The following is a 15,462-nucleotide window of genomic DNA, read 5'->3' as shown; positions in this document are numbered from 1 at the left end:
GGGATGATATAATAATAAGTCCTACAGTTGTAGGGTTGGAGGCGTCCAGGATGTAGTCAGTGTCATGGTCTAGATTACGTGTCCGTAATGATGTTACTGGTCCATTTGAAGATTCCTGAAGCTGTAGTTGTAATGGTGGTGGTGGCTGTGGTGACCCTCTGGTTTGTTTCATGTTTTGTCCATGTTAAGCAGTTGTCAGGAACCAGGATTTATTTGCTGGTCTCTTCACTGGGGTCTGCCAGTAGTCTGGGTGCTTGATTCCGTGTCTCGGAGAAAAACAAACAGAAGCAGCGGCAGACGGTTGCACTGTACGACCAATACTGAAATATGTGGTAATAGTGGTATATTGGTGCTACAGTGGCCCGGTACCCTAACTAGGACAGCCTAACTAGGGTGAATTTAACTTTGTCTAACAGGGGGACTCTGTGATAAACTGGACTTTATAATTGACACTGCGTCAAAGTGAAGTGAAAATCTACCAATGTAAGGTTGCCGGTTCAAATCCCGATCTGCCAAAGTGCCACTGAGGTTACACTGAGCAAAGCACCGTCCCCACACACTGCTCCCCAGGTGCCTGTCATGGCTGCTCACTGCTCACTCATGGTGATGGGATAAATGCAGAGGACAAATTTCACTGTGTGCACCATGTGCTGTGTATCACATGTGACAATCACTTCTCTTTCACTTTATAGTTGATGACACCGATGCAGGGTCTTAAATTTGATGAAAGTGGCCTTAATAAACGTGTTAAAAATTCTTAAATATAATTTCCTTAAACCTGCATAAACTCAGTAAACAAGACCTGCCTGACAAAGTGATGTAGACCAAGAGATCCTCAAAAGCTAGACATCATGCCGAGATCCAAAGAAATTCAGTAGAAATTGGTAGACTTGCTGTGATAAATGGAACCATGACGTCTGCTGTCTACTAGAAAATCCTGAAGGAAAATGTCTGGAAATCTGTTTTTCACCTCAAGCTGAAACAAGCTTTGGTTCTGCAACAATCTGTAGAAAAACAGAATGTAGACTTTGTATGTAGACCTGAATCCCTTTGAGATGCTGTGGTAGGACCTTAAAAATGTGTTTCATGCTCAAAACCCATCCAATGTGGCTGAACTGCAACAATTCTGCAAATATGAGTGGCCAAAATTCCTCCACAAAGACTCACTGCAAGTCATGGCAAACGGTTCATTGTAGTTGTTGGTAATAAGGGTGGCTTTACCAGTTATTAGGGTTAGGGGGCAATCACTTTGTCACACATGTAGGTTTGGATTTTTTTTCTACCTTAATAATAAAATCTTTCACTTAACCGCATTTTGTGTTTACTTGTTGCCATGACACCAAGGAAGGGGAGGACCCAGACGCAGGTGGGATGCAAAAAAGTGCAAACCTTCCTGTTTAGAACATTTTCAGACTAAGATCTCTTAAGTTCACTTTCTATATTTAAATGTTATGCAAACGGCATCTGCAGATCGAGTCCTAGTGAACCAAATAATGGATTTAAATTATGGATATTTAAAGCAGTTATGTAAGTCGCTCTGGATAAGAGCATCTGCCAAATGCTTTAAATGTAAATGTAAACATTGAGTAAATCTATTGCAGGAAAGTGGAGAAATGGAATCTCACACACACGATGCACACTGCACACACCGCACTCCACCACCTGAAAACAAACACAAGACCCACCTAATTACTCAGACATGCAAGTCGGTGAGTCACATCTTGGTCCACACAAGACACCGCACACACACACACACACACACACACACACACACACGCGTACCCATGCTCACTCACACCCTGCACACGCAGACACTGTGACAAAGACAGTACAACAATGCCAAACCACCGGTGCAGGCACTTCTTTAAAGGAGGGAAAAATCGGGAAGGGGCATGGCCCGCACTTAGTGTGGGACTGGCATTGCTATGCTCATGTTGTCTTTGACTAATATTTAATATTTTTTAATGATCTGAAACATTTAAATGTAACTAACATGGCATTTTGAGTCCAAGATGGCGTCGTGCACAGATACAGAAATGACTGCAAACCCAAATTAACAGCTAGATGTCCAGAGCAACAGATATATACAGAGTATTTTAATAAAGCATGCTTAAAAACTGCCCTGCCAAAATTCAACATGTACAATGCCCCACGAGCGGGAACACCACCTAGAACCATGTTTACCCAAATATCAAGCAAGCCTACAGATCTGTTCCCCTCCCCCACCTTGGTATGTCTGATCACCTCTCCATGCTCATTGTCCCAGCATACACACACAAAGGCCGCCACCAGAACATCTAACACCTTGTCTGATCTTGATTAAGCTCTGAGTGGTGACCTAGTGGTTAAGGAAGTGCCCCGGTAATCAGAAGGTTGCCGGTTCGAATCCCGATCCACCAAGGTGCCACTGAGCAAAGCACCATCCCCACACACTGCTCCCCAGGTGCCTTTCATGGGTGCCCACTGCTCACCAAGGCTGATGGATAAAAGCAGAGGAGTTGCAGAAAAAGCACAGTTCACTGTGTGCACCATGTGTCACTTCAACTTTCACTTCACTTTCATTCTGGCTGCAGAGTGAAGTGTCTTTGAATATGACGACCTAGAGACAGTGTTGGGTTACAAAAAGGTTCAGGCATATAAATCAGGGGACCAGGATATGTACAGCAGAGCAAGCGCAGACCTAAAAAAAGGCATCAGAGAGGCAAAACGGGACTATTCAAATAAGCTATCAGACAACAACCCCAGAAAGACATGGGAGGGCCTGAATCACATCACCAATTACAAAAGCAGCAGGATATTGACAGAAAACATGGATATCTCATTAGCAGAGGAACTAAACCACTTCTTTGCCCGCTTTGAGAGAACTGTAGACACCACTACCATGCAAACCGCCCTGCCCATAGCCTTCCTGTACACCAGTACAACAGTGACTGCACTCCACACATCCCTGCAACCCCATCATCAACTTTGCAGATGACACCACAGAATGGTACGACTATAACAACCTAAACTTCAACACAAGACCTGACCTGTCTTGGACTACAAACACAACCGCCCTAGTGAAGAACGGCCAGCAGTGTCTCCATTTCCTGAGGGTTCTGAGATGGAACAGGCTGCAGGCTGTGTCGTTCTATTGAGCCACGATCGATAGTGTGCTGGTGCACGCTGTCACCATGTTATACGCTAGTTGTTCAGTAGCTGATAATAAGAGACTTCAGAGGGTCACCAGAACATCTGAGAAGGTGATCGGCTGTCCACTCCCCTCCCTGGACTCCATCGCCAGCTCCAGGTGTCTCCTTAGAGCCAGGGCGATCATAAAAGACCATCTACATCCTAACCTCCACCTATTCAAAATACTGCCCCCTGGAAAAAGGCTCAGGAGCAAAAGCCCGATCTACCCGATCTGATCACCAGATCACTGACATCGCTCCTTTAACCTCCCCCTCACTGCTCTGTGGGTGTGGGTGTGCAGACTTCGTCCATACAGTCATCCCACTGCTGCTACTGACTATGGGCAGGTGCAATATCTTGGCAAATGTGCAGTCACCGACCTACTCAGTAGTTTCTCTTTTTTTTTTTATTACTGACTAAACCCCTCCCCCCTTCTCTGTTAAATATATGATGCCCTTGTATAAACCCCACAATGTCTCTTGTACCTTGCATTGTGTAATAGTGTTTTTTTAATACATTGTCACTTTACTTGCACCTTTGTGACCTTAATTTTGTTGTCCAGGCAATTGTACAATGCCAGTAAAACGTCTTGTAGTAAGAAATCAGAGAGGGGACAAACACCTCCACCACTCTATATGCATTATAATTCTCCAAAACTGGCAAATCTCACATAGGGCCCCTGATATTCGGCTGATATGGATATTTTTCAAAGATGTCAATGTTAAAAATAAAACTGGGCTTGAAAGAGAGGTGACAAATGAAAGGTCCTTGGCAAAGTCTTGCAGTGTCTAGGTTAATAATTTAGACTTAAATTTTCTTTCTGCGCTACAGCAAAGATGACTCTGGTATGAATAAGTAAAGCGCTTATGTATGTTTATCCATTTTTTCATTATTGTTTTGGTTATTATTATTATTTTCATTTTTTTAGTAATTGTGAGATTCTAAACTCTTCTGGACTCTTTTTCTGTGATAAAAGGTCAAATGCATTCAAATGCGTACTTTAAATACAGTCGGAATTTTTGTACTATGGAAAGGCCTGACATTGCCTTGCATTTTAGCTATAGGGTTCAGGATTCTTTCTGATTCTGTTGAATAATGTGCTATGTAATTATTCCTTGTATTCATGAGAGAGAAAAAGACCTCTGACCTCTGATTGGCAGCCTTTTACTGTTTCTGTAATCTTCACCCTCCTCACCCCTTCTCTGCATTGATCCCGGTTTCAGAATTGAAATTAATTAATTTCATGCAAAAGCGATTTTTTTTCACTGCTGGTGGGATCATGAACTCTTTTGAAGCTCGCAGTCTGGGGAAAAAATGAGAAATGAAACCTGAAGCAACAGGCTCGCCGGTCCCCAGAGTTTTGCTACAGGCACAGAATTTGAATGGAAAGAGGATTTATGCACAGCTGCAGATGGTATTGATTGAGCTGTGGGTTTATAAGTAGAATTGACCTCATGTGCTTAAAATGGTACAGTGATCAGGTGGTGGGATTTAATCAATACCCACGCACACAAATGCATGCACAGCATATACACTGCCTGTCCACAAAGAAGTCGCCATCTGAATTTAACAAAGCAAATTGGAGAATTATTGCATGCACGATTGTTTTTTTTGGACAGGCAGGATACATGCAGCCACAATAAGATTATTACAATTTGGTGGAGAACTACTCTAGCTTCAGAGCACCCCACTGTGGCTGCTTTTCCCATTTTATTAATGGACTTTTCCCACAATGCAGCAGTATAAACGTTGGGGGAGGCCGATTAGGGTCTTGGAGAAACAAAGGCTGTAGATTTACCATATTGCAGGGGGTAGATTCAGCACACGGGTCAACCAGTCAACCAGTACTTTTCCATTCTTATTTTGGTCCTGGCCATTTAATCCTGTTGATTTATTGACTGTGCTGCGCCTGTTGACCTACTACTTCACCAACCCAAACAGTAGATAATAATTACTGACAATTGAACTAGACAGCTTTACAGCTCCGTTCATTTTGTACATGAAGTATGCTTTACATATTTGGTTTTGCACATTATTGCTTGATGGTACGGGTTTGTCTGGCAGGGGACTTGTGGAGTACGCCTCATCCACCTTGGGTCCAATTGAACATATAAAGGCAGGAATACCTCAACTGCCAATCACATTATCTATGTATATATCTGTCTGTATATGTAATATTTGTTTTAGCTCAGCTTGCTGTAGAGTTAATTATAGTGGACACACAGACATACATACCTTGCATTTACATTTCCGCTCTGGCATGCATATGTACACATTTAAAATAATATATTCTGAATACTGAAACATGTAACCTGAAAACGCACATACAAACGTTGCTATTGGTGGGTGACACTAGATTACAGTACAGGGGACCAAAAAATCATTCATCTGTTTATGGCCATGATGCAAGGTCTCTGTCTAGCTTTTATTCTGATAGCATTTATGTGCATTTCACTTGCTAAGCAAAGGGAATAAAATGAACAGAATAAATGAATTATGTACTTTTGGTAAGTGAGAAAGGAGACACTTTGCAAATGATTAGTATACAGTGCATCAAGAAAGTATTTACAGCACACCACTTTAATATACAGAACACCCCATAATGACAATGTGAGAAATGTGATGCGCTATGAATATTTTCTGGACGCGCTGTAAATAGCTCATTTGTCGACTCATTTACTGACCATGACAAAAACAAATGACAATATATAGGGGTGTGCAAGGCTTTATGTGTGTCTGTGTGTATGTATGTGTGTCCTGGTGTTGAGCCCTGTGCAGATTCATAATAAGAAAAGAGAGTCACTCCACATGCACAAAGACTCTGTGAGCCAGGACTGTGTCAGCAACTTTAGTCCAGAACCCCAGTCTTATTAAGATAAAAGCTTTACTGGCTCTAGTGTGTCTTTCTGCACAAATAACATCCCCGCCCGCCCTGGGAGTAGCCGGACTTGGGGAGTCCCTGTTACCGCCACCAGTTCCTGGGTTTTAGGAAGATTAATGGGGATGCTCATTTTTCTGATGTGGCCTGACTCTGGCCATTTTGGAAACGGTTGACGTGCTGTCGTGTTCATTTATTTCAGGTTTATTTGTTAAAAGTAAGGAGCTGAACTGAAGCTCCCCAGAGGGAGTTGGTATAAACCAGCGGCTCTCAAACATTTCACAGTCAGCACCACCTCTGCCAGTTGTTTGGTTTTCCAAATGTCATGGAGAATTTGGAGTGTGAGTCAAAGTCAAAATCTTCTTCAGACAATAGGCTTATTCAGAAAACCAACTTATATTGTGCAAGGTTCATCCCCCCCACATGGGGATTAATAATTCCAAATCATAACTTCAAGCTCCAGTGGAGACTCCACCAAAGCTTCAAAGTGGGAAATATGACCCAAATAGAACATATCAGCACATATACAAAGTATTTCAGAATGTGGTCATGATCAAATTATCACTATATTTGCTCTTTGAGAACCTTGGATTTAATGTGCACCTTCAGCGTAACTCCAATCATCGCTTAAAGTGCATTTTCCGTGCCAGACACTCAGAGAAGCTCGCCTTTAATTAGAGCTGATTAATCACGGGCACATAAATGCGGAGTAATGGGTGCATTGTGATAATTTGACATTTGTCTCTTCCCTCTCTCTCCCCCTCTCATAACAGGTTATGGACACGCTGCTCCCGGCACTGATGCAGGAAAAGCGTTCTGCATGTTCTACGCAGTCCTGGGCATCCCCCTCACCCTGGTGATGTTCCAGAGCCTGGGCGAACGTATGAACACCTTCGTCAAGTACCTGCTCAAGCGGATCAAGAAGTGCTGCGGCATGCGCATCACCGAGGTCTCCATGGAGAACATGGTGACGGTGGGCTTCTTCTCCTGCATCGGAACCCTCTGCATCGGGGCAGCAGCGTTCTCACACTACGAGGACTGGAGCTTTTTCCAGTCGTACTACTACTGCTTCATCACTCTCACCACCATAGGGTTTGGAGATTTTGTGGCACTGCAGAAGAACCGGGCGTTGCAGAGGAAGCCCCTATACGTGGCCTTCAGCTTCATGTATATACTGGTGGGACTGACGGTGATCGGCGCGTTCTTGAACCTGGTGGTGCTACGCTTCCTCACCATGAACAGCGAGGACGAGCGTAGGGATGCGGAGGAGCGAGCCTCACTGGCCGGCAACCGTGCCGGCAGTCTGGCCGTCCACATCCAGGATGAGATGCTGCAAAGGGGTGGCAGAAGGAGGCGTGAGGCACACGTGCAGCACCACGCGTTGGGACGTCTCCGGGGTGGGGACGTATGCTCCTGCATACACTACCAGTCCCACGAGTTTGGCAGCTCCTCCCGTCTGGGCATCGTGGGAGGTGGGCTAGGGGGCATCAGAGGGGCATTCTCAAACCAGAACTCCTACAGCTCTCAGCTGAGCCCCCACCAGCAGTACTTTCACTCGGTGGCTTACCGCATCGAGGAGATCTCACCCAGCACGCTGAAGAACAGCTACCTGCCCTCGCCCATCAGCTCCGTTTCGCCCGGCCTACACAGCTTCACGGACAATCACCAGCTGATGAAGAGGAGGAAGTCCGTCTGAAAGCAGAGAGCCCCACTTCACTACACACACACACACACACACAAATACTCACAGTCATCACATTAATAGACACATTCACACATATCATACACATATTGCACATACAAGCATATCATAGAAGCCCTAACACTCAGTACACATATCATTCATAGACCTGAACTCATTTAACGTACATACATACTGTTCTGTGAACATATTTTAGGCAGAAACATAGTGAATTCTAATGCAAATAATTTGTCTAAAAGTCAGACAGACCACTTCAAATATTCATCTACCTAGTTAGTTGCAGAATTATATTTAAAGGGAAAGAGACTAAATGTTTCCACAGATCTGTTGTCCTTCTGCTCCTCTCTGAGCTCCAGTCCAATATTGCATTAGGTCTGCAGACTTTTACTTAAAGGAGGTCATAAATGAATTTACAGAGATGTGAGAGCCCAAGTTCATCTTGCAGATACCAACTGTGAAACTCTGAAATCAAATGAAATTATTCTCACTTCACTTTTTAATAATAATAACAATAATGACAATAATAATAATAATAATAATAATAATAATTACATGTATTAGTAGTAGTAGTGTTTGTTTGTAATGCCTTTCTCAGAGTAAATGTTTTTCTGCCTAAGACGTTTGCACAGTACTGTATATTCATTATGAATGCATGCACACATATTACAGACACAGACACAACCCCACACATTCATTACTGACTCTCCTTAATACACCCTCTGCATGCACACACATGCACACACAATATGGTACACATTCACATCCCCAGTGCTGCTTCTAACCAAATGATTGCCATGAATGAAAAAAAAAAAAAACACTTTTGGAGTTAACTGGGAGTCTGCGCTGCCTCTTGGGAAAGTTGGGGCAGCAGAACTTTGCCACTGCTCTTTTTTCCTCTGGGGTGGTTTAAAGCATGAAGCATGGATTTATTTTTTCAGACAACTGATCCAATTGGAATAATTGAAAAAAAAACAAAAAAACTCAGAGACACTGCTTCATTCTGCACTTCCCGGACTTAAACTTTGCTTGGAATTAAATAATTCTTTGACACTTATGTACTAACATAATAAAATTCAGCTACAGCCTTGATAAGGAAATGTTATTTTTTAAAGGAAAATTCAAACTAGTTTTTTCCCAAACTTGAAACTCCTGCAATTGTATGCAGTCCCTGTGCCAATTAGCCAGTGAAAAAAACTCATTACACAGAAATACAACTTCATAGCATCAGGTATTGCTTTTCTATTATGTCTATAGAGAAAAAATATTTTATTTATGAAAATGCCATGCCAAAAACACTGATGGCAACCTTAGCATGCGCATTTGATGTCATTTAATGGGTGAGTCAAGGTATTCTACCAGCCAAAAGTTTGGACACTCTGTGGTGGTTATGGAGATGAAGATGGAGTCCAATGCAAGAAACATATCTAGTATTTGTCGTATCAGGAGAAAGAGAAGTATGTCTGATGAATCAGTTTTTTCAGAGTTGCCTCTTTTAACCTTCATGGCTGTTTATTCACTATTGTCATCATCAACAGCAGCTTGATGAGATGCTTATTATCATAAGTGAATGATAAGAAAGTGTTCAGCATAAACTAGTCAGAATAAAATATTCGAAACCATCCCCGTTGTTTAACTTAAGGTGGTGGAGAGAAGACAACAGTGTGAAACGCTGCCATCAGAGCAAAAGCTCCCTGATTTGGAGAGACTTCATGTTTATTTCTTATCCTGTGTTTTTAGTTTTGTTCTATAATGTAAAAATGCAAGAGCAGGTGTGTCCAAACTTTTGAATGATAGTGTATGTTAATTTTCTTAATTTTTTTTCTTGGGTTTAATGCCATTTTTTGTAAATTACTCATGTATGTATAGACTGGGATATTTTTGGATTCTAAAGTAAGAAGGGATAGGTGATGACTTTTTGTCAAAGTTTGGCAATTTAACAAAGTTATTAATGCATGTTCTTTGAAATAATGGCATGCATTATCAAAAAACACACACAAAAAAGGAAAACAAAATTCACATATACAACCTGGCAATTGGATTTTCAAGCCTTGATTTCAGACTTTGCTATCTAAAATAATTCCAGCTAATAAATTTCAGAGGATTAATGTGTTAAATATGTTATTTGCTGAAATGGTTTTTTCCACTAAACGCTAACTTTTGCAGTCAGGTTTTTTGGATGGAAGGCCTTCTTTCTGTGATTTCTTTCTATGTTCATGGAAATTTCATCTAATGCATCTGCTGATGGATCTGAGTATCGATTTATTTTGTTAAAAGCAAGCAACGCATCTCTCCAGAAAAAAAAAGAAAAGAGAGAAAGGATTGTTGAGGTACATTACTACGACAGGTTACCAATGCAACGATAAAAGGCTCTTCCCTGTCCCTACTACCCACCAGACACAGCAACAGATAATGTGAATTTGTAACAGTCACATACAAATGTAGTTCCAAAATGAATCCCTAATACAACATAAATTAGATGTTTTGGAAAATACTGTATGAAAAGCAGTTAACACAACAGTATATATTGTACTAAACTATCACAGATATTAAGAAAAGAATGTGATAAATTCAGATATATTTCAGATTGTATTCAAAATATATATTTTTTATCCAAAAAAAGAAAACTACCTGAGTGACAAAATTAGATAAATCATCAGTATAACTTACTATAATTTTTGAGAGACATCCACTAATACTTATATGGAACAGTTTTTTTACACATCTGATCTTTATTACCTGTGTTCTGTGCAAAGTTGAAGCAAGCATTTACATATAAAGATATGTAAACATATGTAAATAGGGGTTATTTTATACAACTGTACAGTGTATAAAATAATGTATGTATGTAGTTATATTATCCTGGGAAGAATGAAAAACTAGTACTAAGGTATCTGTTCAATGCAGATGCATTGGCATTTTTACAGCATTAAGCATATACAAAACGTGCCTTTCAGCAACCCAACAGTTTGTACTTTAATAGGCATGTCCAATGTAATATGTAACATCCAATAATACCTGAAAACACACTCATATACACGTTCACATATTCATATTAAGCAAGTACCATTACAAACAAACAAACCAAAGCTAGATTTCTCTTCTTTTTTTAATTTATTTATTATTTTTCATATTTGTATAGTTAGTCATATTTAAAAGAGCACTCAAAGAGCATCTACAAAACCCTTGTTTTGTAGATGTTCTCAGCACTCTAAAATTGTCTTCTCTAGCCTAGTGCTAATTTATGTAGTTTAAGATGGACACGGCTATTACAGACATTAAAAACTAAACATCCTGAAAAATAGTTGGGACTGCAGTGACTAAATAACCAAGCAAAAGGTTTGCATTTGTGTTTAAGGACCCAGTGCACAGAAGGGAAGAATTGCTTAGTTTTTTCAGGTTAATCTTGCTAACGGCCATAGAAAATACACGGAAAACCAGTCGATTAGATTAGCCATCTAAGAGTCACATTTAATATCAGATTAGTTGCCTTTTAATGGTGCTTAACATCACATACTACACATACAGTACAGGCCAAAAGTTTGGACACAGCTTCTCATTCAATGTGTTTTCTTTATTTTCGTGACCATTTACGTTGGTAGATTCTCACTGAAGGCATCAAAACTATGAATGAACACGTGGAGTTCTGTACTTAACAAAAAAGGTGAAATAACTGAAAACATGTTTTATATTCTAGTTTCTTTGCTCTGATTACTGCTTTGCACACTCTTGGCATTCTCTCGATGAGCTTCAAGAGGTCGTCACCTGAAATGCTTCTCCAACAGTCTTGAAGGAGTTCCCAGAGGTGTTTAGCACTTGTTGGTCCAGCTCACCCCAAACCATCTGGATTGGGTTCAGGTCTGGTGACAGTGGAGGCCAGGTCTCCACTTTTTGTTAAGTACATAACTCCACATGTGTTCATTCATAGTTTTGATGCCTTCAGTGAGAATCTACCAACGTAAATGGTCATGAAAATAAAGAAAACACATTGAATGAGAAGCTGTGTCCAAACTCCTGGCCTGTACTGTATAACACGACATAGCATTAAAAAAAAAAAAGGTTCTAGCACCATTTAAATGGCACCATTGATATGTGTCTTCATTTCAGTGCTTCACACTACCAGTAAACAAAGTAAACCGCATTTTAAAATTAAATAAAAAAAAAATCCATTTTAGTTACACTTGCTAAAACAACTAAACAGGAACTACTTGATGATCAGGACTGATCATTTCACAGTCTGTCCCTTTAAGAGTTTCATTTAATTTATTTAAGGCCTTTTCTATTTCAGAATGTTCTCACTGTTGTAACAGACAGCCTGGATTTGTATTTAGGGTACTTGAAGTGGTGGAATGCTTTTCAGAAGAAATATTTTGACAGCGGTAGACCAATCTGAACCAATCTGTCCACAGGCTTTTTGTTTCAGTGTAATTATTTGCAATAGATACTGATCACCCGTTGGTACTAGTTCCAGATACTGAGCAAAGCGCCTTTTCTTCTGAAAGCGATAATAACCATATCACCACAAACCTGTTTCCATCCAAGCGGTGCAGACACTTAACATAAAGCTACCATGGTGTCATGAAGAGTTTCTCATTTAAAGATGTCCGAACAACTTGCAATGGAACTTTTCTCTTCTTGCCGATGTTTGAGAAGGAAAAGCTTGCAGCGAGCAGGTGATGTTTGACTTGTTTCTTTTCTCTGTGTCTGCATGATTTGGTGCGAATGGATGGCTCACGTCACCTGAAGCTGCCATGCGCATGAATTAAAAGTATAAACCTCCCTTTCACACCCTGAATGCGTCTAACAATGCGTCATCTTTCTCTGTATTTGTCATGTTTTCTATTAGTATTACTATTAATAATAACAATAGAAAAAACAGTACTACAAATTAAGATTGCTGTCAAAAGCAAGTTATTTCTATTCTGTTTTCATTATATTCTCATACATTTTTATGTTCTCTTATGAATTGTTACATTTCAAGTGTTTCAATAATGAACATGAATACTTTGGTGCCTCAGCGATGATGTCATCATTCTTACTACAGGCAGTGTGAATCTGTTCTATGAATTTAAACTATCATATTTAAATCTTCTCCTGCTACTAGTTGCCAAAGTGGATGGTTGTCTGCACAAAAAGATGCTTTATGCTGGGTGTCCTTCCTGGTGCAACCTTTCCCATTAACCCAGGCTTGGGACTCGGGACACACTGTCACTCACACCCTCATCGGCTGGGTCAAAACTGTTATGCTTAAATTATTATTTAAAACGCTGCATTATCTTAACAGAGCTAGAAATCCACCTGCGACCTTAATAAATAATCCTGCCCTTTCCTCCATGACTAAATTCAGAAAAGGCGCACCCTCGAACACAGCAGCTCCGCATGGACGTTGATTCTAATGAGTTCTTCACCGGGAATGTGGTCTATACTCCAAACCCACTGTCATCTTAAGTCACGGCAGTGTGTGCTATTATGTGGAAAGAGAGAAAACGCTCAGGTCACCTGTCTCGACAGTAATGTGATCAGGTTGAGATGTTAGAAATCAACACTCACGCACACACACGGGCAATCTGAGACAACTTTATTTTTAGAAGTCTGGAAGTGTCCCAATTTTGTACTGAGTCCGAGAATATTGAATGTGAGAAAAATACCTAAAAATAGCCTAAAGTTACATTTATTTCTTTACTTTTCATTTTTCTTTAATAGCGCAACTAACGTTTCAAAACTGGTGGCAAAAATCAGGAAATCCACATTTTTGTACATCTGCTAAACACATTTGTGTCATATAGACACTGGCATTGAACACATATCTTAACTTTAAGCAATCTTGCTAATAGCCAATGAGAAAAAACAACATGCTGTGAACACATAAAAAACAGGGTCTCAGTAAAGGTCTTCAGGTCATCATTTTGGAACAACGCGCAGAAAAGAAAGGCTGACCTTTTTGGAGGTGGGATATCTTTTAAGCATTCACCACACATGCAGCACAAAATTAGCCTCATAGGAGAACTAAGGAGAACTAAAATAGTCTGGATTTGCAGAGAGGTAATAAAAAAATATATAACAGGTTTAGCATAAAGAAAGAACAGTTTTAGCCTTAAGGAGGATGGATTCTGAACCTCAGAAGAATTTCCTTAATATACAAAGGAAAAAGCTCAGATTCACACTATAATATACAGAAATAGAAATGTGTTAACACATAAAAGCGGTTGGCTTACAATATACACTTGATAAATATAACATTAAAATACCTGTTATTAATTTAAACAGGACATTTAAAATACCTGTTATTAATTTGATTGGACTTAATTGGAAATAAATGCTATGACTCTATATCAATTGACTAGTCATATTAGGGCCTGTCAGCCCCATATTAGGATCTTTGCATAACAGTTGATGAGTAAAGTTATACTTGAAGTACTTTTTAAAAACACAGACACATCATGCAAGCCATCCATTCTACAGAAATGATGAAAAAAATTTTTTAAGTCATTTCATGGATGTACATATTTAGAATTAGTACAGAAAGGACCAACAGTTGCTTTATGATGCACAATTTAATTGAGACTCCGAATCACCAACAGCTTGTCTTTAGTGGCAGAGTGGGACCACATGACTCAGTCTGCCTTTTGTGCCTTTTCACAAGTCAGCCTCACTCACACCTCGCAGGGCAAAAATAGAAAACAAGATGCAAAGCTGACATCTCTCAGGAGGTTAATGCCCGATTTGGAGCAATGGAGAAGAGAGGCATCATTACGAGGGTGTCTGTTTAGTACACAGTGGAGATGAAGACAGCGCTGAATAACTGGGGAGAGAGAAGAGAGCTGGAGGGAGAAAAAGGCTCATTTGGGTGTGAAATTCAAATGAAGTCGGGCAGAAGTTGCCTCGCTCCTGTGAGAAGCTGATGACACAGAGATGTCAGCTGTGAATTTGCACATTCTGGGCCTATTTGTGGAAATGCTGGTCAGAGCAAAAGGAGCCAGTAAATGCGCGCATTTGTTATTCTCATTTCCCATCAGTGAGAACGGGAAATTGCAGGAAAAACCAGGGTCTCATGTGTGTATTAGTATTTACTAGGGATGTAACAGGACCACTGTACATCTGTGACAGTCCCTACAGTAATTATTACTGTCACTATCAGGACCTTCAGCTGGTTCTTTCACTGACGTTCTATTATCTCTCAGGATCCAGTCCGGAAGGGGATACTCCGGATCCCGGGGTTCGGACCAGTTTGCTGATTTGTTTTGTTTCAATTGTGAAAGTGATGTGATTGTCATTGTGATACACTGCAGCACAGCATACAGTGACACAATGAAATGTGTCCTCTGCTTTTAACCATCACCCTTGGTGAGCAGTGTGTGGGGACGGCGCTTTTTGGTCAGTGGCACCTCAATGGCACCTTGACAGACCAGGATTCGAACTGGCAACCTTCTGATTACAGAGCCACTTCATTAACCGCTAGGCCTCTACTGCCATTTTTGCCTGTATCTGCCTGCATCGCCTGTGTCTGCCTGTATAAAACTGCCCTGTTTGTTTCTGGTCGATGTTGGGTCGTTGTTCGATGACGTGTCCCCTGTCGTGTGCTCCATGTAATAACGTCTCGTGACGTGGTGCGTATGCGTCCTTGCCATGTCCAGCCATCGTGACACTCCTTTTTGAAAACTGCATTGAATTATTTGAACAGCAGAGGGTGCTTACAAGTCACGTAAAACAGACT

The 15,462-nt window shown here is 40.6% G+C and overlaps 1 protein-coding gene across 1 annotated transcript in view; it reads left to right on the top strand.

The window, feature by feature from the left end:
• The window catches only part of kcnk9 (potassium channel, subfamily K, member 9), a 43,481-nt gene extending 32,191 nt beyond the window's left edge, over positions 1-11,290 (top strand). Inside the window, exon 2 of the mRNA XM_028963961.1 lies at positions 6,823-11,290. Coding sequence (XP_028819794.1) covers positions 6,823-7,745 — 923 coding nt within the window. The 3' untranslated portion in view covers positions 7,746-11,290. The remainder of the gene's footprint in view (positions 1-6,822) is intronic.
• Positions 11,291-15,462: the final 4,172 nt, after the last annotated feature.

This window comes from Denticeps clupeoides, chromosome 20, assembly GCF_900700375.1.
Source record: "Denticeps clupeoides chromosome 20, fDenClu1.1, whole genome shotgun sequence".
In the NCBI taxonomy this organism is placed as follows: Eukaryota; Metazoa; Chordata; class Actinopteri; order Clupeiformes; family Denticipitidae; genus Denticeps; species Denticeps clupeoides.
The sequence above is the reverse complement of the archived record's forward strand: the minus strand, read 5'-3'. Positions and strand labels throughout refer to the sequence as shown.